General features: G+C 65.2%; 3 protein-coding genes across 5 annotated transcripts in view; 2 read left to right on the plus strand and 1 right to left on the minus strand.

Moving 5' to 3' along the window:
• CBARP (CACN subunit beta associated regulatory protein) overlaps window positions 1-4,920 on the minus strand; it is a 7,665-nt gene extending 2,745 nt beyond the window's left edge. Inside the window, exons 1-7 of the mRNA XM_025367499.1 lie at window positions 4,801-4,920; window positions 4,576-4,715; window positions 4,297-4,361; window positions 3,797-3,941; window positions 3,400-3,571; window positions 3,016-3,156; window positions 2,257-2,467 (exon numbers count right to left, since the gene is read on the minus strand). Of these exons, the coding sequence (XP_025223284.1) occupies window positions 2,257-2,467; window positions 3,016-3,156; window positions 3,400-3,571; window positions 3,797-3,941; window positions 4,297-4,361; window positions 4,576-4,715; window positions 4,801-4,920 (994 nt within the window). The remainder of the gene's footprint in view (window positions 1-2,256; window positions 2,468-3,015; window positions 3,157-3,399; window positions 3,572-3,796; window positions 3,942-4,296; window positions 4,362-4,575; window positions 4,716-4,800) is intronic.
• A 5,576-nt stretch (window positions 4,921-10,496) lies between these two features.
• On the plus strand, window positions 10,497-13,656 carry ATP5F1D (ATP synthase F1 subunit delta). 2 transcript variants are annotated; one of them, XM_025368999.1, is made up of 5 exons: window positions 10,497-10,740; window positions 11,203-11,356; window positions 12,921-13,009; window positions 13,140-13,265; window positions 13,520-13,656. In XM_025368999.1, the coding sequence occupies exons 1-4, from the start codon at window positions 10,600-10,602 to the stop codon at window positions 13,260-13,262; spliced, it is 507 nt and encodes a 168-aa protein (XP_025224784.1). In that variant the 5' UTR covers window positions 10,497-10,599; the 3' UTR covers window positions 13,263-13,265; window positions 13,520-13,656. The 2 variants fall into 2 exon arrangements, with proteins under 2 accessions (XP_025224784.1, XP_025224783.1); XM_025368998.1 differs by having other exon boundaries at window positions 10,498-10,740; window positions 13,566-13,656.
• Window positions 13,657-17,324: 3,668 nt separating this feature from the next.
• Window positions 17,325-26,200, plus strand: MIDN (midnolin). 2 transcript variants are annotated; one of them, XM_025365804.1, is made up of 8 exons: window positions 17,325-17,432; window positions 18,657-19,296; window positions 20,322-20,409; window positions 20,601-20,663; window positions 22,908-23,222; window positions 23,649-23,808; window positions 24,168-24,440; window positions 25,665-26,200. In XM_025365804.1, the coding sequence occupies exons 2-8, from the start codon at window positions 19,064-19,066 to the stop codon at window positions 25,940-25,942; spliced, it is 1,410 nt and encodes a 469-aa protein (XP_025221589.1). In that variant the 5' UTR covers window positions 17,325-17,432; window positions 18,657-19,063; the 3' UTR covers window positions 25,943-26,200. The 2 variants fall into 2 exon arrangements, with proteins under 2 accessions (XP_025221589.1, XP_025221590.1); XM_025365805.1 differs by lacking the exon at window positions 17,325-17,432 and having other exon boundaries at window positions 18,655-19,296.
• Window positions 26,201-27,672: the final 1,472 nt, after the last annotated feature.

Here is a 27,672-nt window from a genome sequence, read left to right on the forward strand (position 1 = left end):
CCCCCCCCCCCCCCCCCACACACAGAACGCCCCCCCCCCCCCCACAGAATGCCTGTGCCCCCCACACACAGAACGCCTGTGCGCCCCCTCACACACATACACCACCTGTGGCGCCCCCACACAGACGCCTGCGCCCCCCCCACACATACACCACCTGTGGCGCCCCCACACAGAACGCCTGCGCCCCCCTCCACACACAACGCAGAGGATGTGCCGTCAGCGTCAGCCAGCGTGTACCTCCATCCTCCACCCCACATGCAGAACGCCTGTGCCCCCACCCCCACACAACGCCTGTGCCCCCCCACACAGAACGCCTGCAACCCCCCCACACAACGCCTGTGCCCCCCGTCACACACATATACCACCTGTGGCACCCCCCACACAGAATGCCTGCGCCCGCCCCACACACCTGTGCCCTTCCACACAAATGCTTGTGCCTGCCCCCACATTGTGGCCCCCCCCCCACACATAGAACACCTGTGCCCCCCTCACAGAACACGTGTACCACACACACCTGTGCCCCCCCCAACACACGCACAGAGAAGTGGGCCCTGGTTTGGGCCAGACCCCAGGTGGCATCTCCCCAGGCCAGGTGGGTGTGGACAGTGGCTGTATGTACACCCTGGAGTACAGGTGAGGAAACTGAGGCACGGAGGGCAGAGATGGTAGGACCAGAGAGCCTGGGCAGGGCAGGGCCAGGAAGCAAGTGAGTAGAAGGGCCTCAGGCACTGGTAGTGCCCCAGGGCAGCCCTGGTCAATGTGTGGCCACTCATAAGGACGTGTCCTGGACACCTGGTGGCCTGCACAGCCTGGCTCAAACTATGGAAGGCATGAGAGAGTCACATACAGGTTTGGTGGGGACTAATGAGGAGAGGGAGAGCGGTGCCCTCTCCTGCCAGCTCCACCCTGGTCTGGGGAACGCTGGGGGACTGCCCCACCCCTGCCTCGGCCCCCTTCTCCCAACAGCCTCCCCAGCGAAGCTTGAGTGGGCAGGCCCCAGGGGCAGGGAGGCAGTTACCCAGCAAACAGGTTGTGGGTTGTGCTGCAAGCACATTGGACTCTAAATGTCTCTAGTTGCCACCAGGGCTCCATTCATCTCAAGATCTGGATTCTCTCAGCGGGACCGGGGCAGCCAGAGAAGGCCTTCCCCTCTCTGGCCCCTAGCCACCTTGGGGTGGGGGTTGGGAGAACTCACCCCACCCCTGCTGGCTGGAGCCAGGCCCCAATACGGGGTCTCCCACTGTCTGATGGCATGTCCTCTGTCACACTGACAGCACCTTCTCTCTGCGTTTGTCCCCTGTCCCGGCCTCACCTGACAACTGGACCTGCCACCCCCTCCACAAGGCAGAGCAGGGCCCCAGCCCCTCTGGCCTGCCCTAGCCCTGCTGCCGGAGCTACGGATGGGACCCCTCTGCTCCCGCCACACACTCCTGCCCCAAGCCCAGAAAAGGCAGCCCCGTCTCCAGGATCCTGCCTGACCCAAGCCCTGCAGAATTCAAGGACTACAGAGATCTATGTGCTACAGCCCAGAGGGCAAAGCGCCGCCCCCACCCCCAGCTTCTGTAAGTTTTTCTGGCACACAGACACGTGCATTCGTCCCGCAGTGCCTCCTGCTGCTTCCTCACCTCAACAGCAGCACTGAGTTGTGGAGACAGCCTCTCCGACCATAACCCCACGAATGCCACCATCTGGGGCCTGACGGGAAATGTCTGCTGACCCCTGGTGCAGTCCAACACTTACTTCGTGTCAGAGGAAGCCAGAGCCCAGACCGGCAGAGGGCCTTGGCCAGGGTCACACATCAGCTGATGCTCTGGCCAGCGGGCAAGGGAGGGGCTCCTGGAGAACTCACCTTCCGCTCACATTCCCAGGGATGAGAGCCCAGCGTGGCCGGGAGGGGATGCAGGCCGCAGGCCCCACCCTCTACGCTGCACAGTGACCAGGTGGCCCCCTGACACCCTCCTTTACCACCTCATCCTGGGTGCCCCAATGACCTGAGAGAAGTCAGGGCGCGCAAAGCCCTCCCACACAGGGCACCGGAGCTAGGTGGGTCTGGCTCAAGCTGCCCACACACTCAGCCCTCCCAGCCGCCTGCAGAACCTCAGGCAGGATGCCCGCTGGCAGACTGGGCAGGGCCAGGCCCCAGAGCATTGGCTCCCCACCCAGCCCACAACCTCCTGCTCCTGGATGTCCAGGGCAGCCCCTGGCAGCCACCACCAAGCCCACAGGGGCCACTCTCCACCAGGTGCCACAGCTCACCTCTCGTGTCCAGACTGGCCGCCCGCTGGCTGGGCTCCAGCTTCCACTTCTTGACCTTGAAGTAGGGGCTGGCCCCGTCCAGGCTGGCATGGCGGCGCAGGCGGGTGAGGAACTGCAGAACGGTACCCGTCCCGGATCCCGGGCCCACCTCCCCAGGTCCTGCTGCAGCCCCGGGCCCTCCAGCCTTGGTGCTCCTGGTACCGGCATCCAACTGGCAGGGAACAAAGATGGCGCTCAGACTAAGACCTCTTCCCGGCCCCGCGTGCTGGCCCCAGATGGCCCTAGGTTAGGAGACAGTCCCAAGGACCCCCATCACTGGGACAGAGAGGGGTACCTGCTCGGAGAGGAGCAGAGGCAGGAGGAGGGGCACTAGGTGGCTGGGTGCGCTACACAAGGGTGCTCTGCCCTCCGGGGAAGGTCCCTGGACATGGTGTTTGGAGAGAGGAGGTGGTGTGTGTCTAGGAGCTTTCTCGCCCACGGCGTGGGCTGCAGGTGAGGGAGGGCAGGGGTGGTGCACCCTCTCCAGCGCCTAGGGAATGTCAATGAGGTAGGAGCCTGGGGTGCCCCTGCGTGTAAGTACACGCCTGTGTCCGGTGTGCGGTCAGCTCCCGCTTTCTCCCGTGTGCAATGACCTGGCGGGCCAAGGAGGGCCGTGGTGGGTGGGAGGTCATAGGCTGACGGTGGTCCTGGATTGGAGGCAGGGAGGGGAAGGACCCTCCCGGGCTGTGGACACTGTGGGGGACGTGCAGGGGCCCTCACCGAGATGCCTTCCCCAGAGTCGCTAGATGCCGAGGGGCTGATCTCCGCAAAGTCAGTGGCGCCCGCGGCCGAGTTGTAGGGATCACCTGGCAGGGCGGAGCTGGGGCCCACGGAGCGGCCCGTGAGGGCCTTCCCCGGGGGCTGTGGGACAGAGCCAGGTGGGGGAGGAAGCAGTGACAGGTCAAAGAGCATGGGTGGGTGAGGGGCACGGGTGGGTGAGGGGCATGCTGGGCTCGGCTCCCTGCCCTGCTCCACCCCACCTCGCCAATCCCAAGATGACGGCCACCCCGAAAAAGAGTGAGTGAGGGCGTGGGGGCCCAGGAGTCCCTGGGGCTGCCCCCACATCCCCCGAGGAACCCCGATGGCTGCTGCCCATAGGCTCACCTGGAAGATGGCCAAGGTGGTCTTGGGAGAGGTGGCTGGGTGGGGCGTGGCAGCCGAGCTGGCCTCACCCGAGTCACACTCATGGATGGTGACAATCTTGAGGGGCGGCAGGTGCAGGTGTGTGAGCCGGGCATTCTTCAGGTGGTGGAAGTCCCCCTCCGTCAGTGTGTACCTGCGACGGTATCTGGCCGTCAGAGCCTGCCCACCTCCCATGCCTGATGCCGCAGCTGCTGCGCTCTGCCATCCACTCTGCCGGCCAAGGCCGCCCCACCGCACAGTCCCAGTTCAGGGGCCTCCGCCTTGGTCCCTGCAGCCTCTGCGCACAGCTCCTCCCCTGTCCCAAGCAGCCATGACCTCAGACAGGCCCTGGGGTACCCCCTGACGCCACCCTGCTTACCGGCGGCCCTTGTCCTGCGTCTTGCGGCTCTGCTCGAACAGCGCCGCCTCGTTGAAGGAAACCCGGCGGCCAGTGGAGCTGGTGGACAGGAAGCGCTCAGTCTCCGCATCCTGGCTCTCGGGGTCCTCCCCCCGGAAGTCGGGGTCTGCGTGAAGAGGCAGGAGAGGGTGGGCCCCGGGTGGGCCGCGCCAAGCGCCTGGTCCCCGGGAGGGCCGCTCCTCGGGCAGCCGGGAGGGGGAGGGCTGGGGCCACGGCGCGGGCGGCCGGGCGGGTGGGGCGAGGGACACTCGTCCATCCGCTCACACACTCACTCGCTCAGCACGCGCCTGGGCCCACCTACGCCTGGGCGTTAAGGAAACAGAGATGAGTCGGAATCGAGCTGCGCCCAGTCTGGTGGGGGAGACAGACAGACACAGACGGTCAGGCGGCCTGAGGGGGCAGCGGGTGGCCAAGGGGCAGATGGACAGGTGGGCGCGCAGCTGGGCTGGCCAGCACCTCACCTTGGGCCGGATGGGTGCCGTTGTCCAGATAGGTGGTGGTGGTCTTCTCCACTTCCTCCATGGCCCTGGGAGAGACATCGGGAGAGCCCAGTGGCACCAAGGGCCCAGAGAACCGCAGAGGGTCTCGGCTCTCTGCCCCAAGCCAAGGCCCTGTGCATCACCCACTCTCCAGAGGCACAGCCCACCCTGTGACTCAGAAGCCAGTGAGGTAGGTCCCCCATACCCGACTGGTGCCCACAACCACCATGCACCTGCCCAGCCGAGGTGGGGGCCTCGCACCTGTTGAGGCGCTGGTGGACGTCCCAGCAGCGCTTGCAGAGGAGCAGGACGCCGGACAACACCACCAGCGTGCCCCCCACGAACAGCGACATCACCACCACCAACAGCACGTAGTTGTCCAGGATGGGGTCTGGCTCTGCCTGCGGGCATGCCGGGTGGGGGGGGGGGTCAGGTGCTGCTGGCCTGGACGACCTCCAGCCCCTCCCACCTGTCCCCTGCACCCACCGTGGGGCGTCCAGTGGCGTTGTCCCACGACGTCGTCAGGGCTACTGTGGCAGTGGTGGTGGTGGTGGTGGTGGTGGCGGCGGCGGCGGCGGTTGTGGCCATGGTGGCTGTGGGCTGCATTCTGAACTGGGGAGGAGGGCCCTGCAGGGAGGAGGCCTGGTCAGCTCCAGCTAGGCCTGCTTCTCCTCCAGGAGCCACTGCAGACGAGCCAGGTCTTCCCTGCGGGACCGGGAGCCCACACAGGGGCCAGTGACTCATGGAGAGGCGGCATGGGAGGCAGCCTCCACCCGGCTTGGCTCTGGCGGGAGGGCCCGGGGGGCTCTCTCTGGACCTCCATCTTACATCCCCATGGCAGGGGAGGAGGCCTGGCCCTCTGAGGGTGCGCCTGTGCCCATCACAACTGCACACAGCCGGTGCAGCCTGTCCTGCAAGATAACGCCAGGCCCTGGAGCTCCGCGACGGGAAGGGCAAGCACTGGGAGGAATGGGGACAACGAGGCGGTGCGGCCAGCTCCAGAGGGATCCAGACGCCCTGTCCGCCCCATCACTACCCCCGCCCCAAGAAGTTCAGCTACACCGTGGCAGGGCCCACCCCGCCATGGTTGGGTAGAGGGAGACCTCCCGCTGCCCGCGCGCGGGGGAGGGCGAAGGGGCTGGGTGCGTGTCCCCGGGTCACGACTCCCACGACTCTGGGAGGTGGAGGTCCCCCGGTGCTGAGCGCTGGTGGGAGTGCAAGGGACAAAGGAGGCGCATCTGTTCCCGGCCCCGAGAAGCTGGTTCCCATGGCGACCGCGGAGCAGGCCGCGGCTGGGGGGGCGGGTTGCCAGGGAGCGGCGGGGAGGGGGCGCGGGGGCGGCAGCCTTGGGCGGGGGGGACGGCGCGGAGCCGCAAGATGGCCGCGGCCGCCACCCCGCCGTGCCCAGCCCGGGCGCCCGGAGCATCCCCGGCCACCTTATGCTCGGGGGAAACTGAGGCGGGGCGCGGCACTAGAGAAAGGAGTCCCTGGACATTGCGCGACGCAGCCGGGCGGGGAGGCCCGGGAATCGCAGGGGGACGGGGCTGGCGCCGGGGTGCTCGGCGGCCCCAGGTCGGCACCGCACGCGCGAGGCCTCTCCCGGAGCGAGAGGAGCGCACAGGCGGCAGCCACTCCTGCCCCTCCCCGGCTTCCGCCCACACACGACAGCGGGAAACTGAGGCCCAAAGCCGGGCAGGCTCCTGGCGGGGGCTGCTGTCCTCCGCGCTCCCGGTCACAGGCTGCCCGGGCCCTAGTACTGGGGGAAGGGGCCGCATATGTAGGTCGGGAAATGAGTTCAGGCTGGAGGGGGTGGGGCACAGGCGCAGAATGGTGACCGGAGGCCGGGGAAGATGGCAGGAGGCCGAGGGGAAGAGGGGGACTCCTGGCGGAGGCGACTGCGGGAGTCGAGGGCGGAGGTTCCCCACGGGGCAGCACCGCACCCCCGAGCCGGCCAAGGGGTGGGGATGGCGAGCGAGGGGAGGCAGGGACCCGACGCCAGGGCTGAGCCTAGACGCCATCGTCCTCGCCCGACCTCACAGGGAGAAACTGAGGCTGGGGCGGGGCCTGGGCGGGAGTCCCTCTCCAGGCACCCAGGTTGGGGGCGCAAGGCCCGGAGCTCGGTCCCCACGCCCGCCGGACTCCTCCGCGCCCTCCCTCCAGCCGTTCAGCCCACAGCCGGCTGCGATCCCCGGCCTGTCCCCCGTCCGCCCCCCGCAGCCCTGGGCCCGCCGCGCCTACCTCAGCGCCGGGACGCGCGGCCCATGGGCGGCGGGCGGGCGGCGGGCGGCTGCGTGGCTCTCCCGGCTGGCTCCGGCGCCCGGTGGCCGCGGAGCAGGCGGAGAATTTATGAATGGAGAGAGCGGCGCGGGGGAGGCCGGCGCGAGAGGAGGGGCCGCGCACGTGACCGCGTTGGCGGCGCGCCCGCTCCGCGCGCCCGGTGCTGCCCCGTCCCCGGCCCGCCGCCCCCGCTGCGCTCGCCGCTGGGTCTGGCTGGCTCCGCGCCGGCCGCCGCCTCCCCTTCCCTTCCGGCGGGGGCGGGGGGCGGAGCCTGCGCTCCCGGGCGCCCACTCCGCACGCGGAGCCGCCCCCCGTACCCGCCGCGGCGGCCGAGCCCCGCCCCCGGCCCATCGGCACGATTCACCTCGCCCGGTCCTGAGGTCCCAGGGAGGCAGCTCGGGGTGTCCTGGAATGCACGACTCTCTGCAGCCCGAGGTGCGCCGCGTGCGCAGGAGGGGGTGGGGTCCCGGGGGACACGGACTCCCCTCTCACGTTGCTTGGTCCGTGGGGGTTCTGGGGCGGCACAGCCAGGGCCCCTCGGGCACAACTGCAGCCCAGGGTCTCTGGTTACAGGCGCCCCGCCTGCTTCCCCACGCAGGTCCCCTCTGCCACTGTGGAGGGCTCGCCATGCCCCTCCTGGCCCCTGTCCTGTGTGACAGCGATCACAGACCGGCTTAAAGCTGAGCAGAGCCCATGGGGCCCAAACGTGCGCTCACAGAGGTCTGCTTGTGGGGTGACATCAGAACGACACCTCCAAGTCCCAGAGCTGCCGCTGCTTCTCCCTCTCAGACCATCGAGCCTCACCTTCAGATACTCAGGCCACACACCTGCCACCAGCCTGGCCCAAGCGCCACCCCAGCCCCGCTGGGCCCACACCTAACACCCCACAGCGCCTGCTCTTTCTCATCCCAAAGAAAGGCTGACACCGCTGGCCCAGCTCAGCCTCCCCGCCTCTGCCCTTGCAGGTGCTCCGTACCCAGGCCTCTTGGTCCATTCAGCCAAAGATTCACCCCGGTTTCCTTCAACTCCTCCAGCTTCACAGTCTCGGCGATTCTGCTCTTGGCTCCCAGCCCATGTCCGGGTCCTCTCCTCTGCTACGTCTCTCCAAGGCCCTATGCCTTGGGCCCTGCCTGTTCCTGTGTGCTGTGGGACCCCCACTCCGCTAGCTGTGAACTCCAAGGGCAGCCCTTCTCTTATGGCTGGCCCTCCAGGCAGAGGGGCAGCACCAGGGAACCTGGTGCCAGGCAGATGGGAATTGCATGGGCAAAGATTTCGAGGCAGAAAAGTTTGCAGGTCAGCGCCTGTGGAGGAAGCAGAGAAACCGTCTTGTTCCCAGCAGGACCATGACATGGGCAGGCTTCAGGGTTTTTTGTATTTTGTTTTTGCTTTTTGGAGAGACAGAGTCTCGCACTGTCACCCAGGCTGGAGTGCAGTAGTGTGATCACGGCTCACTGTAACCTCCACCTCCCGGATTCAAGCAATTTTCCAGCCTCAGCCCAGAAGGTAGTTGGGACTACAGGCCCGCGCCATCATGCTCAGCTAATTTTTTGTTTTTGTTTTTGTTTTGTAGAGATGGAATCTTGCTATGTTGTCCAGGCTGGTCTCGAACTCCCGGACTCAAGAGATCCTTCTGCCTCAGTCTCCCAAAGTGTTGGGACTACAGGCGTGAGCCCCCACACCCCGCCAGGCTTCCGATGTTTAACGAAGACTCGCTATGGCTGTGTGAAGAAAAGGTACCTGTACTAAACAGGCGGAGGCTGGGGCCTGCTAGGCCAGAGACGGTAGCTGCGGTGGCCATGCCGGGTGCACAGGCCAGGCCAGGGCGGAATTCCAGAGGAACCCCAGGTTTGGGGCTGGAGTAATGCCGCCCTCACCCGTGGGCGACCCTGGAGTGGGGACTGGAGGGAAGTGGTTCCATGAGTGAGAGTCAGTCTATGAGGCCTCCCAGCTTCCTGGAGTGGCAGCTGGATATGAGGTCCCCAGAGCCAGGAGAGGATGTGGTGCACAGGTCATGCCTAGAAAAGTGAGCGGGGCTTCCCCTCTGCACCCCCCGAACCAGGGCCAGAATGACCAGGCCCCAAGTGACCCTCACAGCTCTGGCCCGCAGGGAGGAGCCAGGCCCAACCCTTCATCCTGAGTTCGGCCAGCAGGGCCTTCTTCAGGTGCCCGGGTTCCAAAGGACAGGAGCGACCGCCACTCCACTGGCCTGAACACGGGCAGGGGGCGAGGGTGCAACCTTCGGGTGTAAGGAGCCACGGATGGTGTCGGACAGCCCCAGGCCCTCCCCAGATCCCTGCACCCCTGGGGTCCAGCAGCCCACAGCGCCAGGCACAAGGCCCTTTCCAAGGAGCCCGAGCCCCAACCCCCGCCATTCCCAACTCCGCATTTTCCCGGAGCCTAAAGAGGGGGGCTTGGGGCCCGGACGGGTGCCTCGGACCTGCGTGAGCGCGGGGGCGGGGCAGTGACGTCATGGCCGCGAGCGAGGCTGCGCGGGCCGCTGGCTGACGGCAGCGGAGCCCCGAGCCGCCCGCGCACGCGCTCCTGCGTCAGCGGCGCGCGGGGGCGAGGGCCAGGCAGGAGGTGGGGGGCGGTGAGCGCATCTCTGGGCGCGGAGCGCCCTCTGCCGGCGCCGGGGAGCAGCGCGCCGGGGTCCGGGGTTCCCAGCGAACCCTCTCGCATCGCCCGCGCTCCTGCCCGCGCTGTGCCCCTGGCGGCGGTCGCCGTTCCCTAGAACAGCGGCACCTGCAGCCTTCCACCCTGTCTCATCCTGCACTTTCTCGACTTTTACTAATATTTATTTTTGGCATTTGTCACCACCTATCACTACTACCTGCTTATTTTTTAATTAATTAATTAATTTATTTTTGAAACAGAGTCTTGCTCTGTCGCCCAGGCTGGAGTGCAGTGGCGCGATCTCGGCTGACTGCAACCTCCTCCCCCCGGGTTTGAGCGATTCTCCTGCCTCAGCCTCCCGAGTAGTTGGGATTACAGGCGCCCACCACCATGCTCGGCTAGTTTTTGTATATTTAGAGACGAGGTTTCGCCATGTTGACCAGGCTGGTTTCAAACTCCTGACCTCAGGTGATCCGCCCACCTTGCCCTCCAAAGTGCTAGGATTACAGGCGTGAGCCACCGCGCCCGGCCTGATCTGCTTATTAATGATCTCAAACGTCTGCTAAACGACCCCCGGCCCCAGAGCAGGATTCTCACTCTGTCGCCCAGGCTAGAGTGCAGTGGTGCAATCATAGCTCACTGCAGCCTCAACCTTCTTAGGCCCAAGCAATGTTCCCACCTCAGCCTCCCCAGTAGCTGGGACTACAGGCGTGCAACACCATGCCAAGGTAATTTTTTGATTATTTGTAGAGACAGGGTCTCCCTATGTTGCCCAGGCTGGTCTCGATCTCCTGGGGTCAAGTGATTCTCCTGCCTCGGCCTCCCAAGGTGCTGGGATTACAGATTGGAGCCACCACACCTGGCCCAGAACAGGAATCTTGATGTTTTCTTGATGTCTATCCAGGACCCTGCATCCAATGAGCGCCCCAAAAATCTTTTTTTTTTTTTTTTTGTACAGACAGGTCGGGGGCGGGGGCGATCCACACTGTTGCCCAGACTGGTTTCCAAGCCTCAAGTGATCCTCTGGGCTCAACCTCCCAAAGCGCTGGTATTACAGGCGTGAACCACCAGGCAGCCCAATCTTGAATTTCACTGAAGCTCGTTTTACTCCCTCCACCTCCCAGGACCGTCTCACCGCCCTTAGCTGACCCCCTGCTATATAAGGGGTCAGAACAAAACTGCAACCCCCAGAATACCCCACGACGGGGCGTTGCGTCCTTAACGTCGACAACGTCGCGTGCGCCCTGCTGGGAGTCGTAGTTCGCGCTTGCGCTTTTGCCAGGACTCCTCCTCCCAGACGTCCCTGCGCGTCGTCCTCCTCGCCCTCCAGGCCGCCCGCGCCGCGCCGGAGTCCGCCGCCCGCCCGCCACCCGCTTCCTGCCGCCGGTCGCTGCCATGCTGCCCGCCGCGCTGCTCCGCCGCCCGGGACTTGGCCGCCTCGTCCGTCAGGCCCGTGCTTATGCCGAGGCCGCCGCCGCCCCGGCTGCCGCCGCCGGCCCCAACCAGATGTCCTTCACCTTCGCCTCCCCAACGCAGGTTCGGGCGCTGCGGGTCGGGACCCTCCGTGGCCGCCGCCCCCGGAGTCCAGGGTCCCCACCCCTAGGGCGCGACCCCCCGCTTCCGGGTCCCCGGATCCGCGCGCCCCGGAAGCCGAGGTCACTCAGTCCTGGACCCTCGGCGCTGCCTCTGCCGCCCGAGCCCTGCGCTGCCCTCGTCCCGGGCACATCCCCGAGATAAGCGCCTCCTGGGTGCCCTCCCCGATCTCCCTGGCCAAAGCCTGGGTGTCGCCGGATCGTGGCATTCCCATTTCGCGGATCAGTAGAATGAGGCGCAACGTTGAGGACCAAAGCTGCAGTCTCTGATCCCTGCACTGGGCTGTCTCAGTGCCTCACATCAGCGCCAGGTCCTGCCCGGACCCATTTCTCAGCAGGACAGGCCGAGTCCGGGGTGGGCGCGGGCCGGCCTGCCCCGCCATCATTCCCCACGCTGTTGTCGCAGGTGTTCTTCAACGGTGCCAACGTCCGGCAGGTGGACGTGCCCACGCTGACCGGAGCCTTCGGCATCCTGGCGTCCCACGTGCCCACGCTGCAGGTCCTTCGGCCGGGGCTGGTTGTGGTGCATGCAGAGGACGGCACCACCTCCAAATACTTCGGTGAGTTCGGTGGAGGGCTGCAGGGCCAGGCCAGACCCGGGCTGCACATCCCAGGTCAGTCTCCGTCTCAGTTGAGGCTGCGAGAAAAAATAGTTATAGGCCGGGCACGGTGGCTCACGCCTGTAATCCCAGTACTTTGGGAGGCCGAGGCAGGTGGATCACCTGAGGTTAGGAGATCGAGACCATCCTGGCTAACACGGTAAAACCCCATCTCTACTAAAAATATAAAAAATTCGCCGGGCGAGGTGGCAGGCACCTGTTGTCCCAGCTACTCGGGAGGCTAAGGCAGGAGAATGGCGTGAACCCGGGAGGCAGAGCTTGCAGTGAGCGGAGACTGCGCCACTGCACTCCAGCCTGGGCTACAGAGTGAGACTCCATCTCAAAAAAAAAATAAGTATATATATACAGAAAACTAGTTGGGTGTGGTGGTGGCCGCTTGTAATCCCAGCTACTCAGTAGGCTGAGGAAGGAGAATCGCTTGAACCCTGGACACAGAGGTTGCAGTGAGCGGAGATCGTGCCACTGCACTCCAGCCTGGGCAACAAGAGTGAAACTCCATCTCAAAAAAGAAAATACAGTTTTAGCAGGTTTGTCCACTGAGGAGCCTGGGCTGGGCGGTGATGAAAGCGAACCAGAGGGGACCCTGCTCTCAACCGGTTTACGACTGGCTCTGGACTAACCAACGTGTGATGGGTGAAGCAAGAGACGTAAAACCACCCAGGCCCAGTGGCTCATGCCTGTAGTCTTAGCACTTTGGGAGACTGAAGTGGGAGAATCGCTTGAGCCCAGGAGTTCGAGACTAGCCTTGGCAACATAGTGAGACCCCCGTCTCTCCAAAAAACAAAAAGAAACTAACCAGGCGAGGCTGGGTGCAGTGGTTCACACCTGTAATCCTAGCACTTCGGAAGGCCGAGGTGGAAGGGTCTCTTGAGCCCAGGAGTTTGAGACCAGCCTGGGCAACATAGTGAAATCCCATATCTACAAAAAATTAGCTGGTTGTGGTCCAGCTACTTGGGAGGCTGAAGCAAGAGGGCCGCCTCAGCGGGGGAATTCAAGGCTGCAGTGAGCTAGGATCATGCCACTGCACTTCAGCCTTGGTAACAAGAGCGAGACCCTGTGCCAAAAAAAAAAAAACCCTCAAGAAACCATGTCAGGAGGGCTGATCAGATTAGGGGAGGAAGGTCATTTGTGCAGGAAAAAAGCAGTTTTAAGCATCACTGGTTTCCAATGGTAGAGCCGGGTTTGAACTCAGCTTGCTTTTGGCCCGGATCCCAGCTCAGCCATGGGTGGTGGGTCAGAGGGAGGGTCTCTGTCCCCAGGTAGTGCTTTTGGGGGTCCCTCCAGCTTCTAGTTCTTTCTTGGGGCCCCTGTTTTGTTCTCTAGGAGTTGCCCCCCATGTTGGGCCCCAGGGCCAGTCCTGTAGGTCTGTTAGGACACTCAGGACACAGACTTGAGTGTTTGTCGAGCTTCTGGTTCACAGGGGGCTCTGCACTTGACCAGGGGCATCCCTGAGGCTGTCTGGCCCCGTGAGGTCTCACACCTTCCCCCCACCCCATTCCCCCAGTGAGCAGTGGTTCCATCGCCGTGAACGCCGACTCTTCCGTGCAGTTATTGGCAGAAGAGGCGGTGACGCTCGACATGTTGGACCTGGGGGTGAGTGCCAGAGGGGACCTGAGGCTCACCAGGGCGGGAGTTGTCCCGGCTGCGGGGGAGGGAGCGCTGGGGGACCAGGAGCCGGGCTGGGGTCCCTGCTGGCCCGTCACCGCCCCTCAATCCCTTGCAGGCAGCCAAGGCGAACTTGGAGAAGGCCCAGGCAGAGCTGTTGGGGGCAGCTGACGAGGCCACTCGGGCAGAGATCCAGATCCGAATTGAGGCCAACGAGGCCTTGGTGAAGGCCCTGGAGTAGGCGGTACGTACCCCGTGTCCCGAGGCCCGGCTAGGGGCTGGGCAGGGGTGCCAGGTGGGCCCAGCCAGCTCCTGGGGTCCCAGCCACCTGGGGAAGCCGTGCCTGTCAAGAAGGCCACCAGAGGGCAGTGCAGGCTGCTGCCTGGGCCCCAGGCCCTGCTTGTGTTTAAAGCCCTGGGGACTGGGGCAGGGACAGACGATCCTCCTCAGCTTTGAGCTGTGGCTGCCACCCATGGGGCTCTCGTTCCACCTCTCAAGATCCCCCCAGCCTGACGGGCCACATACCATCCCCTCTGCCCTGCAGAGCCAGCCGCCAAGGTCCACCTCGGCTTCGGAGCCACCTCTCTGGATGAGCTGCCCCCAGCTCCCGCCCCATTAAAGACCGGGAAGCCTGACTGCTCGGCTCTTGTTACTCCACCTGGCCCGGTGAAGCCGGGAGCGTCCTGGGCCTCTGCTCACGTCCTCCATGTCCCCCTGGGAATAGGGGCTTTGAGCTCCCTGGACTGAATGCCCCTTAGGGCACCGGGAGGTCTGTAGGAAGTAGGCTCGAGGGGGTGGGTGGGGTGCAGCCGGGCGGGCAGGGTGCTGACCTTCACCCCACGATGGTGGGGAGGGTGAAGGTCGCCAGTGATGGAGACATCGGGCGGGGAGGGGTGTCCCCGCCGCTCCTGACGCCTCGGCCCAGTTCCTGGTCTCCAGGCCTTGACCCTGAGCCCTGCCAGCCTTTGGCCCCGCCCACTAGCCTCTGGGAAGAGGCGGGCCCCACCCGCTCCCACGGTGGCCCCGCCCTGTGCCCGCCCGTCCTGTGGGTGGCCCTGCCTGGCTGGGTGCCGAATCTGCAGTGTTTTTGGCACCTCCGTGGGCACCTAGGCTTCTGGGTTGGCCCCAGATGGAGTGGGGTAGGCCCAGGAGGGGGTGGCTCCCTGGCACTGCCCCGCTGGGCCCGCCTCTTCTCCTTTCCGTAACCCTGGGGGCGGGCGACACTGGCTCTAGGTGGTGTGCGGACGGCAGGGGTGGGGTCTCCCGACCTCCTCCCCTCCTTGGGATAGGGCCCTATGGAGTGGGGTAGGCAAGGGATTCCAGGGGGGTGAGTGGGGAGGGTGGGCCTGCCTGTGTCACTGGAGCTGGGATGGTGACAGAGGCCACCCCGGGCCTGTCAGCACGGACGGGCAGCTTACTCCCACGTCATGGTCCCATGCCGGTGACTTGCCATGGCTCCACTTCAGGCCAGGTACCGTTGGGGGCCTCCAGGTGTGCTTGTGACTCTGAGGCCACCGGTCAGCAGATCAGGTTTTCCGGACAGCCCAGGGTCCTCTGCCTGGCTTCCTCTCCGCTTGGGCCTGAGGGCACGAGTGACCAGGCCCCCACTTCTCCAGGAACCCCCAGCCCAGGGAAGGCTGTGGCAGCCACCAGGCCACAAGAGCAGTCTCTGCCCAGGCCCCACCGTCCCTGCCCCCCGGCTATAGCCGCCAGGCCACCAGGACCCTATAAATAAGACCGAGGGCACAGCTGGGACTTAGCAGGGGCTCAGGGGAGGAGCTGCTCACTCCGGGGACCCCCCTGCCCCCACCGCCAGGGAGGTGTGAGCCTTGGAGCCAGGCCTCAGGACACCCGAGACACCTGACACCCTGAGGGAACAGCCCGTGCTGGCCGGACGCGTCCTGGAGCAGGAGGCAGCCAGGGTGGGGCCGGGACCAGGCGGTCAAGGCCCTTCCGTGAGGACAGCCAGGGGCTCAGTGCAGCAGAACAGAGCACGGGGTTTGCCTCCATCACACCCAGGAACAGCCCACTCAACCATGGGGACACTGAATATGGGAAATGGTGGGGAAGCGTTTTAGCACGTTTATTCGTTTCAACTGGCTCTGGGCATCTGGTCCCCAAAGGGCACACAGTGGCCCCTGTGAAGCCCAGCATGTCCCTCAACCCATGTCCCATTCCACTCCCAACCAGACCGAGGTGACTGTGTCCATTTCACTCCCGACCAGACTGAGGTGACGGCATCCAGGGCTCTCCTACAACCCATGTCCCATTTCACTCCCGATCAGACTGAGGTGACGGTGTCCAGGTGATAGAGCCACACATGAAAGGCGAGAGGCAGGGAGGGAGGTGGGGGCTGCTGGCCACTCAGAGAGGACCCCAATGTCCTGCCCGGGCTGCCCATTTGGCGCCAGCCCACAGCTCCCTCCGCCACCTTTGTTCTCTCGAAGCAGAATAAGTCGGGCTCTGCAGGTCCCACCTGTGGCCCCAGCCTGTCATCCAGGCCCCATTAATAGACCCCAGCCCCTCCTACCTCTAATTGGGCCCAGTTCACTAACAAGCCATTCCCACTTCCTGGACCATCGTTTTTTTTTTTTTTTTTTGAGACAGAGTCTCACTCTTGTTGCCCAGGTTGGAGTGTGGTGGTGCTATCTGGGTTCACTGCAAACTCCGCCTCCCAGGTTCAAGTGATTCTCCTGCCTCAGCCTCCCGAGTAGCTGGGATTAGAGGCATGGGCCACCACGCCAGGCTAATTATATATTTTTTAGTAGAGACGGGGTTTCTCCATGTTGGTCAGGCTGGTCTCGAACTCCCGACCTCAAGTGATCCGCTCACCTCAGCCTCCTAAAGTGCTGGGATTATAGGCGTAAGCCACCACGCCCAAATTTTTTTTTTCTTTTTTTTGAGACAGAGTCTCGCTCTGTCACCCAGGCTGAAGTGCAGTGGCGCAATCTCGGCTCACTGCAATCTCTGCCTCCCGGGTTCGAGCGATTCTCCTGCCTCAGCCTCCCAAGTAGCTGGGACTACAGACATGTGCCACCACACCCAGCTAATTTTTGTATTTTTAGTAGAGATGGGGTTTCACCATGTTAGCCAGGCTGGTCTCGATCTCTTGACCTCGTGATCCACCCGCCCCAGCCTCCCAAAGTGCTGGGATTACAGGCGTGGGCCACCGCACCTGGCCACATCATCTTTTTAATGTGACAAACTGCTACTCATTCCTCAAACCCCAGCCCCTGTGACCCCCTTCCAAGGGTTATCCCAGCCTCTCCCTCTCTGGCCTAGCCCTGACCCTGCGGGGTTGGGTGTGCCTGTCAAGGTGGGGGCCACAGCTGCCGGGAGCATGGGTGGCAGCCGGAAGGAGACCTGAAGCGGAGCGCAGCCCTGGGAGAGGCGCCCATGGCCAGGGTGGGGGTGGAGGTGGTCAGGACAGATAAAGGGAGGAGCCAGCTAAGTGGACAGGAGGTGCTCCAGTGGGGACGGGGTCCCCTTCTCTGGATGGAGGGGCAGGACAGGGACCCACCTCAACCAGGGCCATCCTCAAAAAGCCGACTGGGAAGGGTAAGATGCACACCACATTCCTGTCTCATTGGCTGTGGCCTCAGTTTCTTCATCTGTAAAATGGGGTAATGCCCACCCCAGAGGCTGGGAACCAGTGCATGTCCTACATTAATTGGGGGGTGATGACCCCAGAGTGAGCCTGCTGCATCCCCTCACCACACTCCCACCCACCCTGGAGAAACTGAGGCTGGGAGAGGCCAGTTACCTCCCGAGGTCACAGCATAGCTGGCTGGTGACTGGCTGGGCACAAGGCAGGCCTGGCACTGGCTAATCGCTCCATAAATGCCCTCTGAGGTCACCATTGACAGATGCAGGAGGCCAGGGCTGGCCAGGGCACCCCCACTCCACGGCAGGTGACTCCAGCCTGTTTTCCTGGACGACGGCCGCTGACTCAGGCCCCTCTTCCCGTCCCCCCCACGCGGGCGCCCCCAGGCGGAAGCACCAGGCCTGGGGCGGCAGGAAGGGGGCGGGGCAGGGAGTCGCGCTGTACACCCCGAAACCCTGTCCCGGTGACGATTCGGGGTGCATCCGAGCCCGTGGCTAGGCAGGCCGAGACCCCTGTATCGGGGCATTCAAGGGGCGTCCCCCCATGAACTGCGCCAAGCCTGGGTACGGGGTGGCCCAGCCGCCAAGGCGCCCCAGGGCCCGGGCCGGCAGGCAGGGGCGGGGGCCAGTCTGCGTCACCGCCCGCCCGGCCCCCCGCCCCCCTGCCCGCCCAAACTCCACCCCGAGGGAAGGCGGCGCGGATAAAGGCTGGGGGCCGCCCGCTTGGCCCAGACCGGCCCGGCCAGCGCGCATTCAGTCCCGGACGAGGGTACTCGCAGCATTTGAGACGCAGGACCGGCCGCGCACGGTGAGTAAGGGGCGGGACCTGCGGGCCGAGGAGAGGTCCCCACTCTAGACGACTCAGGATGCCCGCACTTTTCTTTGTTCTTGGGACAGGAGGGGTTCGGGGTGCCTCTGGTCCTGGGAAGCCCCCCGGGGTGCGGGGTGGGAGGGGCTCCGCGCAGCCAGCACCGCCCTGGCCGGACCTCAGCCCCCGCCCCGCCCCCCAGGCACTCCCCCTTCCCCGCGAGTGACCTTGAACTGGTTGCCATTCCGGCCTGCGTTTCCCAGCCACGCGGTCCCAGTCTCCCGACTAGTCTTTCGTCCCTGATCGGGATTCCTCCCCCGCGCGCAGCCCCGTCGTCCTCCTCCCCTGCCAGGGGCAGCGCGGCGCCCCCTCCCCGGGACTCCGGGCGGCGCTCCCAGGCGGGCTCGGCAGAGGGCGCGCCCGAGCTGCTGACTCACCGCATCCCCGAGCGCGCGCGGGCGCAGCCGGGGACGCCGCGTCACGTCACGGCTCGGGCGGGCGCGCCTCGGGGAAACGGGTTCTGCCTGGGGCCGGGGGGTGGGCTCGCGGGTCCCCGGCAGCAGCCACCCGGCCACGTCACCGAGGTGCCGGAGCCCCGCCCCAGCCCCAACTCCGCCCCCACTCACCACGCCCTCCCCGGGGGCCGCGGCCCTAGCCGCCCCGTCGCCCGCCCGCCCCGGGACCCCGGCCACGAGGCGCAGACTTCGCGCTCCCGCTTCCGCTCACGGCTCTTCCCGGACGGACGCGGCGGGGTGGCCCCACGACTTCCTGCCCCTCCCGGCGCCGGGAACAATGGCCCGCGCCCCCTATCGCTCCCAGGTCGCTCCCCGGAGATCGCAAGGGGGACGAGGCCTGTCTCAAGGCCGGGGTCCCGCACCCCCCGGGGCGCGCCCGCCCTTTGTTGCGGGCTTCGGGCGCTTATGAATGGCTGCGGGCGCTGACTGGGCGGGGGAGGGCGCGGAGAGGCGCCAGCCCCGCCCCCGCTGCGCTCCCCTTGGTCGCCAGGGCGCCGGGGGCGGGGCGAGGGGAGGGCCCGGCCGCCACGTGGGGCGGTGCCGCGGCGGCTCTCATTGGCCCGGGCTCGCGGCCGACTGGGCGCTCCGCGCGCGGCGATTGGCCGGCGCGGGGCCGGCGGAGTAAGTAGTGAATGGGAGGGGGCGGCGGCCCCGCCCCCTGGAACGTTGATACATTATAACTTTTTTTTCTTGTTACTTTCACCCCCAGATCCTCGGAGCGGCGGCGGCGGCTGTTGCTAAGGGAGGGGACGCGCGAGGAAGCGCGACCCGGGCTGCAGACTGCACCCAGCGCCACCGGCCGAGCGGCGCCCCCTCCCCAGGACCCTCCCCCGCGCCGCGCCCCGGTCGCGCCCGCTGCCCTTTAAAGGAGAAGCGAGTGCCGTCCCCACCCCCGGAAGGCGCCCCCAGGAGCCGGAGCGACCTCGGAGCGCCACTCGGATTTTGGATTTCGGTCTTGCCTTCCGCGGCCGGGACTTTCTCGAGGAGGACACGCGCTGCTCCGCGCCCCCGAGTGCCCGGAGGACCCGGCATCCGGGAAGCCCATAGCCCCTGTCCCGGAGGCGCGGCGAGGATTGGCGGCGCCCGCCGCCCCCAGGCCCCCAGCGCGCGCCGGGGATGGAGCCGCAGCCCGGCGGCGCCCGGAGCTGCCGGCGCGGGGCCCCCGGCGGCGCCTGCGAGCTGGGCCCGGCGGCCGAGGCGGCGCCCATGAGCCTGGCCATCCACAGCACCACGGGCACTCGCTACGACCTGGCCGTGCCGCCCGACGAGACGGTGGAGGGGCTGCGCAAGCGGTTGTCTCAGCGCCTGAAAGTGCCCAAGGAGCGCCTGGCGCTTCTCCACAAAGACACGTAGGTACCGCGCGCCCCCGGCCGGCCGCCCCCTCGGGCCCGGGCCCCCGGGCGGGAACAAAGAGCGCGCCGCGCGGGGAAGGCAGGGGGCGGCCAGACGGGGGGCGGGGGCGCGCCGCGCGCTCTCGGGCGCCCTCTGCTCGGCCTCGCCTGCTTCGGCCCCCTCCCCCGCCCGGGGTCGCCGCACAAAGGCGGCTGCGAGGGCGTCGCAGGCCGGGCTTCGGCGGCCCCCCTTGGGGGCGGGCAGGAATCCCAGGGCGGCGCGGGGGTCCCGGCTGCGGGCGCGGGGGCCGTCGCCGCCCCCTCCCGCTTGCGTCCGCGCCGGCTTCCGCATCTGCTCGGCGGCCTCCTCTGCGTCTGGCTGTCTCCCCCTACTTGCGTCTCTCTCCCCCCTTTGTTCTCGCCTCCGAGCGCTCCCCGCAGCCTCCCCTCCCCCCTGGTATTTAAATCGCCTGCAGGCCCGGAGCCCTCCCCCCGCGGGCCTCCGGGGACACGCAGTGTCCATCCCAGCGGAGGGGCCCGGCGGGGGAGGGGCGGAGGGGGAGGGTCTCCTTTGTCTGCGCGGCGGCCGGGGAGGTAGGAGGAGGGAGAGCCCGGCCCGGCGCAGCCCCCAGGGCCTCTTCTCGGGCCGAAGCCCGTGGCGCCCACAAAGACGAGCCAGGGCTAGAGTTGGGGAATTGGAGGCAGGGGCTGCTCTGGGGGCGCGGGGGAAGGTGGCATAGAGCACACTGGGGCCCAGACGAGGGGAAAGTGCCTGGTTGGGGTGCAGAGGGGGTGCCAGAGTGCCAGAGTCCAGGGCAGGGGTTCCACTGGAGGGAAGGGGTCCGAATCGCCAGGATGGGGCTCCCAGTACCAGACGGAGACCTCTGCATGGGCTCAGGGCCCTGGATCTGGAAGCCGGGAAGGGTTGGGGGTGGGAACTTATCCGTCTCTCCCCACACAAGCACAGCCCTCCCCCGCGGCCTCTGCTTCCGCGGCCCTGTATCGTCTCCGCGGAGTCTCATGCTCTTCTTTCCTCCCCCCAGCCGGCTCAGTTCGGGGAAGCTGCAGGAGTTCGGCGTGGGTGATGGCAGCAAGCTGACCTTGGTACCCACCGTGGAAGCGGGCCTCATGGTAAATGGCCATGGGGCTGCGTGCCCCCCGAGGCCCCCGCACACAGGCAGTAGCCCCTCCCTCGGCACCTGTCCGCGCACACACACCACCTGGGGCCCCCACTCCGCCAGCCAGCAGGGCCCTCCCCACCCCATGCTCCAGCCTGTGATTCCAACCCCACACTCAGGCCCCTCTCCTGCCTCTCTTTGTAGTCTCAGGCCTCAAGGCCGGAGCAGTCTGTGATGCAAGCCCTCGAGAGTCTCACGGAGACGCAGGTAAGACCTCCTCGCCAGCCCCTTCCTAACAGGGCAGCCCCGGGGGCAGGGTGCCTCGGCCACCGATGGTGCCTGGGAGTTGTCTGTGTTCCCAGGGGGCTGGGGGAGGGGAGGGGATGTGCCACTCTGCCTGGGTGCCAGCCTGGCCTGGCCTCCTCACCTCCTCTCCCCCAAGACTCACCACCTGACCCAGCGGGCTTTCTCTCCCACGGTGGCTGCCCTGGGGGAAGGAGACCTGGCTTTCACAAGACTGCCTGCGGGGTGACCTTGGCCCACCGGGCCTCATCCCTGCTCACACCCTGGCCTGCATCCCCAGCCCCCTCTCGCCCCCGCCGAGGAGCCCCCCCACCCAGTCTCTGTGGCTTCCCCAGAGCGAGTTTCTCCTTTTTTACATTTCTGCTAGGGGCCGGGGGCGGCGGCCTGGGTGACACTCCTTCCGCCTTCCGTGACCCCATCGTGAGAGGGTGGGGATCTCGTCACCCCCTCCTCCTCCTCTTCTCTCTGGCCTTTGTTCTCTACCCTGAAAGAGGAGGGGGCGGGGGCGCCCAGCCCTGGGGCCAGCGAGGCCTAGACAGGATGTTAGGAAAATATTTAGTAAGCGGCCAGGAGGGAGGCTGGGGCTGGCCGTCACCCGGTTCCCGGTTTTGCTGCGGCCTTTTTTTTTTTTTTTTCCTCCTCCTTTCCTCATTTTCTTGGCTGCGGCTGAGCCTTCCTCAGACAAGGGCCCTGGCCACCTCCCAGGAGGGTGACACAGGCCTCAGCAATCCGCCCGCTGCCAGGGTGGAGGACGCAGGCTGCCACCCGCCCCAGCGAGGGGGTGGCCAGCTTCCCGGGCCTCCCTGGCCCTGAGGCCCGTGCCCCCTTCTTCCTTCCCAGCGACATGTAGAGTCCTGCATTGAGGGGGCAGGGCGGGGGCCGGGAGCTGGGTGGTCTGCCAGGGGAGTGGCCACAGCAGCAGCAGCAGCGGTGGCGTGGGGGCAGAGCCGGGAGCCCGCGCCAGGGTGGGGGGCTGCAGGTGATTTCCTGGGGCGAGTGTGAGCAGAGCTCCCCGCTGCTGGGGGGCTGCGGTTGGCAGGGGGCCCAGGGCGTGTTGGCTTCACACCCTCCTCCCTGGGCGCCTGCGTCAGGAAGGAGCTGGGGTGGGGGGGGCTGGGCGGAGACACTGGTCTCCCCAGGGTAGCTTCCCTGCCTGGCACTGAGTCCTGCCCGCCCATTTACCCTCCCCAGGGAGGAAGTTGCAGGGCGGGTGGTGGTGGGGACTCCAGCTGCTCTCGGGAAGCCACCTCAGGCCCTTCCTGCAAAGGCTGTCTTGGGGCAGGGGGGCCGGGCAGGCTGGGCCTCAGGGTGGGGGCTTTGCCCTGCCCTCCTCCCTGCCCCCCTCCCCACGGGCCCCAAGCAGAGAAGGTTACGCCAGCCACTGCCAGCGGAGAGCCAGGAGGGAGAGCTGGGAGGCGGTCGGTTCTGAGTCATCCCAGCCTATGTCACTTCTCAGAAACCTCCACCCCCCCCATCCCGGCCCCTGGGGAGAGCAGGGCTGTGGCCCTGACCCAGAGCAGGGGGCTTGGTGAGGACAGGGTCAGATCCAACCCACACCCACCCTGAACGGGGGCAGATTGAGGGTTTCTGTGCTTGGGGCAGGTTGTGCCCTCTGGGACTCCAGCCCCAGGGCGGTCAGGGCCCCTTCCTGCAGCCCTGCCGCCGCCCCCTCGGCCTCCGCCCCGCCCAGGACAGATAAATATTTATCTTGAGAAAGCAAAGGTTAGGACAGAAGAATTCGTCCAGGAATTCCACCCACTTGCTGGCCTTGGTGACATAGCTGGGAGGGGGCCTGAGATGGAGCCCCTCCCGTATCCACAGGCAGAGAGGATCTAGGGGCCCATGAGGGTGGGGGAAACGCAAAGTGAAGGTTGTTTGAGGTCAGCGACTGCCAGCTGGGCCCCGCCCCCTCTGGCCTCAGTTTCCCCTTGCAAGAACTGACCGAGTTGGCCAGGGAGGGGCAGGCCCCCGTCTGACCCGCCTCTGTCCCCACAGCCCCCAGCGGCGCCCGGGCCGGGCCGGGCTGGCGGAGGAGGCTTCCGGAAATACAGATTCATTTTATTTAAGCGTCCGTGGCACCGACAGGGACCCCAGAGCCCAGAGAGGGGCGGCGAGAGGCCCCAGGTCACAGCGCGGGGGGACTGGGTCGGGTTGGGCTGGGGGCGCCACAGGCTGGGACTCCCAGCTGATGGACCGCTCTCCTTGCAGGTCAGTGACTTCCTGTCGGGCCGCTCGCCACTGACACTGGCCTTGCGTGTGGGCGACCACATGATGTTCGTACAGCTGCAGCTCGCGGCCCAGCACGCTCCACTGCAACACCGCCATGTGCTGGCCGCCGCCGCCGCCGCCGCTGCCGCTGCACGGGGGGACCCAAGCATAGCCTCCCCCGTGTCCTCACCCTGCCGGCCCATGTCCAGTGCCGCCCGAGTCCCCCCGGTGCCCACGAGCCCCTCCCCTGCGTCTCCCTCGCCCATCACAGCCGGCTCTTTCCGGTCCCACGCAGCCTCCACCACCTGCCCAGAGGTGAGCCTGGGGAAGGGAAGGGTGACCCTTGGTTGGAATCCAAAGGGTGGGCTGTCCTGGGGAGGGCTTGGAGAGGACAAGTGCTCTTAGCCCCAGGTGAGTCCCTTGTATTTAAGGGCTATCCTGTGACCTCGGGCTGGTAGGTGATCCCCCAGCCTAGATCGGTGGGCTGTCTCTGGATCCTGAGTTGGTGGGTCATTTCCTGACCTGACCTGGACCAGTGGATGATCTCCTGACCTTTGACTCATGGGTCATCTCTATGCCCTGGGTTGGTTGTGACCTCCTGACCCTGGGCTAGTTTATCTCTAGACCATGCTTTGATGGATCATCTCCTGACCTGGGCTGGTGGGTGATCTCTGGGCCCTGGGTTGGTGGGTGATCCCCTGAGCCTGGACCCCGTGCTCACGTGCCCCTTCCTCTTGTCAGCAGATGGACTGCTCCCCCACGGCCAGCAGCAGTGCCAGTCCTGGTGCCAGCACCGCGTCTACCCCAGGGGCCAGCCCTGCCCCCCGCTCCCGAAAACCCGGCGCCGTCATCGAGAGCTTTGTGAATCACGCCCCAGGGGTCTTCTCAGGGACCTTCTCTGGTAGGTGTCACAGCACATGCATGACCTCACGTGTGTCCCGTGACCCTGTGTACTTGGGGCCCACATCCACTCACAGGCGGCTCCACACATTCTGGGCATACACAGGCTGTGTCCGTTTGCTCCCTTCACATGTCCCCCAGGAATCCCCACACACAAGCCTGGCCTTGCCCCGGAGGCCGCGGGTCACCAGGTGCCCACATACTGGGGAAGTGTCCCGCTCCTGCCCTGTGGTCCCTTGTGCACATCAGCCCACGTGCCCACCCTGCTGTCTGAGCTCATGAGCTCACACCCGTGGATGCCCGTCCTGGACGTATGGGACTGTGCGCGTGCCGGGCGCTCACGGCCACCTCTGCCCTCAGGCACGCTACACCCCAACTGCCAAGACAGCAGCGGGCGGCCACGGCGTGACATCGGCACCATCCTGCAGATCCTCAATGACCTCCTGAGCGCCACCCGGCACTACCAGGGCATGCCCCCCTCGCTGGCCCAGCTCCGCTGCCACGCCCAGTGCTCCCCGGCTTCGCCGGCCCCCGACCTGGCCCCCAGAACTACCTCCTGCGAGAAGCTCGCGGCTGCCCCTGCAGCCTCCCTGCTGCAGGGCCAGAGCCAGATCCGCATGTGCAAGCCTCCGGGTGAGTGGCCGCCCTCGGGTGTCCCGCCTTCCCCGCCCGCCCGGGCTTCTCAAGGCCCCTCTGTGTGAGCCGGTGGGCACAGGAGCAGCTGACCTGCCCAGGGCCGGGGGGGACGGCAGCTGTCGTGGCCACTGCTCTGCTCCAGCTTGGAGAGAAGGCAGCATGTGTGTCGGGGCACAAAGTGTCCTTGTGTGTTCCCGGGGTGCCCCAGGCCCACTTCCTCCTGGCCCCCCCGGGGCACCATCTCCAGATGGCATTTGGAGCCTCTGTGAATGGCCAAGTCAGTCCTGGCAGGCCAAGGCGGGGCCAGAGCCCACCCCTAAGCATTTCAGTGACTTGGAAAAGCAAGGAACCCCCCCCCAGCTCCCCGCTACTCCCAAACGGCGGGTTACTCCCCTCCGGAGTCTCACGGGAGGATGGCCACTGTACTGCCCTTGGGCTCTGCACCCATTGCGGGGGCTCCTCCCAGCTCAGTTTAAAAGCGGGAAACCGGGCGGGCACAGTGGCTCACACCTGTAATCCCAGCACTTTTGGGAGGCCAAGGCAGGCGGATCACCTGAGGTTAGGAGATCGAGACCATCCTGGCTAACATAGTGTGAAACCCCATCTCTACTAAAAATACAAAAAATTAGCCGGGCATGGTGGCGGGCACCTGTAGTCTCAGCTACTCGGGAGGCTGAGGCAGGAGAATGGCGTGAACCCGGGAGGCGGAGGTTGCAGTGAGCTGAGATGGCGCCACTGCCCTCCAGCCTGGGCGACAGAGCGAGACTCCATCTCAAAAAATAATAATAATAATATAAAGTAAAGGTACAACCCCTAAGTGTCTCCCCTCGGATCACAGAGGCGACCAAGCCCCCTCCATGTAGGATTCCCGGAAGAATGAGGCAGGACAGTCCTGACCTCCCCAGCTCACGGTTGAGCTAGAGAATTAGATGCCAGCTGCGTAGCTGGGACTCCAGGCAAACACCACCATGCCCAACTAATTTTGTAATTTTTGTAGAGGAGGGGTCTGGCTTTGTGGCCCAGGCCCGTCTCAACTCCTGAGCTCAAGCAATCCTCCTGCCCGGCATGGTGGACGCCCTTGACCGTTTCCTTTGCTGGCACAAGTCTCCAGGGAGGGCAGGACTGTGCCTGACCTCAGGGGCATTTGCTGGGGTCTGGGGTGGTCCTCTGTGTTCAGCGGATGGAGGCTTTGGGAGTCACAGGCCACTACCTCCTTTGCAGGGGACCGGCTTCGGCAGACGGAAAACCGCGCCACACGCTGCAAGGTAGAACGGCTGCAGCTGCTCCTGCAGCAGAAACGGCTGCGTAGAAAGGCCCGGCGGGACGCGCGGGGTCCGTACCACTGGTCACCCAGCCGCAAGGCCGGCCGCAGCGACAGCAGTAGCAGCGGGGGCGGTGGCAGCTCCAGCGAGGCCTCCGGCCTGGGCCTCGACTTCGAGGACTCCGTGTGGAAGCCAGAAGTCAACCCTGACATCAAGTCAGAGTTCGTGGTGGCTTAGGATCTTCGGATCGGCCACCCTTGCCCCTCGAACCCCAGCCCAGGGTGGCGGGGACTCGGAGAGCCCCGGAGAGAGTGTGGTCCAGCTCTGGAGGGCAGGCGGCCACTCCCCCCAGCCACAAGCCTTTCTTTTTTCCTTCTTTTTTATTATTTTTTTCTTTTTTTAAAAAGTTCAGACTGTGGTTTCCTGGACTCTTCATGGGCTTTGCTTCCTACCTCCTTCACCCTCCACTCCTGCCCTCCTCTTCCTCCTTCACTTCCTCTTCCTCCTCCTCCTCCTCCTCCTCTTCCTCCTCCTCCTCCTCTTCCTACCTGTCTCCTTTCACCTCTGCGCCGGGTCAGTCCTCCCTGCCAACCTTCCCCAGCTCCAATATGTAGCAGTCTGTGGATGGCGGAGAGTGAAGGAGAAACCTGCCCCCCTCCCTTCCTCCGCCTCCTTTCCCCCGACCCTATTCAGGTTTTAAGTCAAAAATGTTGATACGTCATTATGCACTTTACAGATAAGGGGAGGGGGCCACAGCGCGCAGAACCCATCCCCCCCCAGTGCAGACTTCGGGGCCTCCACCCCAGGCCAGCAGCACCCAGTGGGCGACAGCAAGCCAACAGGTCACAGAAGCCAACGAGGGGACTGTTTCTCTTCCACTCCTGTCCTTTTTTCTTGGTCTCTTTTTGCATTTTCCTTGATTTCTTTAACAAGGGGAGCAAAGCCGTTTTAGCAGAGAGGCTGGGGCTGGGGTCCGCACAGGGTTTGGGTGCAGGGGCGTGGCACCCTTTCCTGCCGGGAAGGGAGAGGGGAACTACCCCCCCAGCCCGCCACAGCCGCAGACTGTGCTGTTTCCTCCGCCCCCACCCCCATGTTTTCTGACCTGCCTGAGCTTGGGGTATTTATAGACTATTAATTTTCTGACTGAGCCAATAGTGGTTGGGGAACTCTTGAAAAAGGGGAGAGAATGGCTGGGTGCTGGGGAGTTCCCCCCTCCGAGCCCTCCTTCCTGGCCCAACCTGAGGGACGTGGATTTGGGACTGTCTGGGGGCCCCTCCTGCAGCCAGGATGGGAGGGGGTGCTGAGCTGTGAATCCCCTGGGCAGGGGGCAACAACTCCGTGTAGCATTAACCCCCGTGGCGGGGTCCGCTGCTGGTCTAATTTGGACCCCCCGCCCCTCGGTGCCCCTGCCCTAGGGGTGTCTGGCTCCAGAGGGGAGGGACAAATCCCCTCCTGGGGCCATTTCAATGGGGTAGTTTTTGCATTTTTTTTTCCCCACTCACTTTTTATTTTTTAATGATAACGGAGATGTCTGGGCCCTTCCCCACCCCGCCTGTTGGTCTTGTCCTGGCCCTGCCTGTCCCCTCCTTTGTTCTCGTAGGTGAACCCCAGGTCCTCAACTCCCCCCTTTACGTGTGGAAAGTTAATGGTTTCAGATGTGAACATCACGTGTTGTAACTGTAGCTCTGTACATTTTTTTGTGGGGGGTGGGCAGGGAGGGGTCCCAGAGGGTAGAGCTCAAGGATTTGGGGTTTTGTTTTGTTTTCGTTTTTCCAAAAAAAAAAGAAAAAAAAAATAGAAAAAAAAAAAAGGAGAAACAGGGGCGGGTTTGTTTTTTGAAGAACTGTCTTGGATACCCTATTTAAATGTGTGTTCTGTTTTGTTTTTTAACGATTTTTAAATAACGTCTGTGCCTCCGCGGGTTGCGGGTGGAACCTCCAGGCAGGAACCGGCTCGCCACCCTCTGC

This window comes from Theropithecus gelada, chromosome 19 (genome assembly GCF_003255815.1).
Source record: "Theropithecus gelada isolate Dixy chromosome 19, Tgel_1.0, whole genome shotgun sequence".
NCBI lineage: Eukaryota > Metazoa > Chordata > Mammalia > Primates > Cercopithecidae > Theropithecus > Theropithecus gelada.

Excerpts from the sequence above, each read along its gene's own strand:
- ATP5F1D (XM_025368999.1), top strand. The coding sequence starts at position 10,600 with ATGCTGCCCGCCGCGCTGCTCCGCCGCCCGGGACTTGGCCGCCTCGTC. Across the intron at positions 10,741-11,202 it reads CCTTCGCCTCCCCAACGCAG|GTGTTCTTCAACGGTGCCAA; the intron begins GTTCGGGCGCTG and ends CTGTTGTCGCAG. Across the intron at positions 11,357-12,920 it reads CACCACCTCCAAATACTTCG|TGAGCAGTGGTTCCATCGCC; the intron begins GTGAGTTCGGTG and ends CCATTCCCCCAG.
- MIDN (XM_025365804.1), top strand. The coding sequence starts at position 19,064 with ATGGAGCCGCAGCCCGGCGGCGCCCGGAGCTGCCGGCGCGGGGCCCCC. Across the intron at positions 20,410-20,600 it reads CCGTGGAAGCGGGCCTCATG|TCTCAGGCCTCAAGGCCGGA; the intron begins GTAAATGGCCAT and ends CTCTCTTTGTAG. Across the intron at positions 23,223-23,648 it reads CCTCCACCACCTGCCCAGAG|CAGATGGACTGCTCCCCCAC; the intron begins GTGAGCCTGGGG and ends TCCTCTTGTCAG.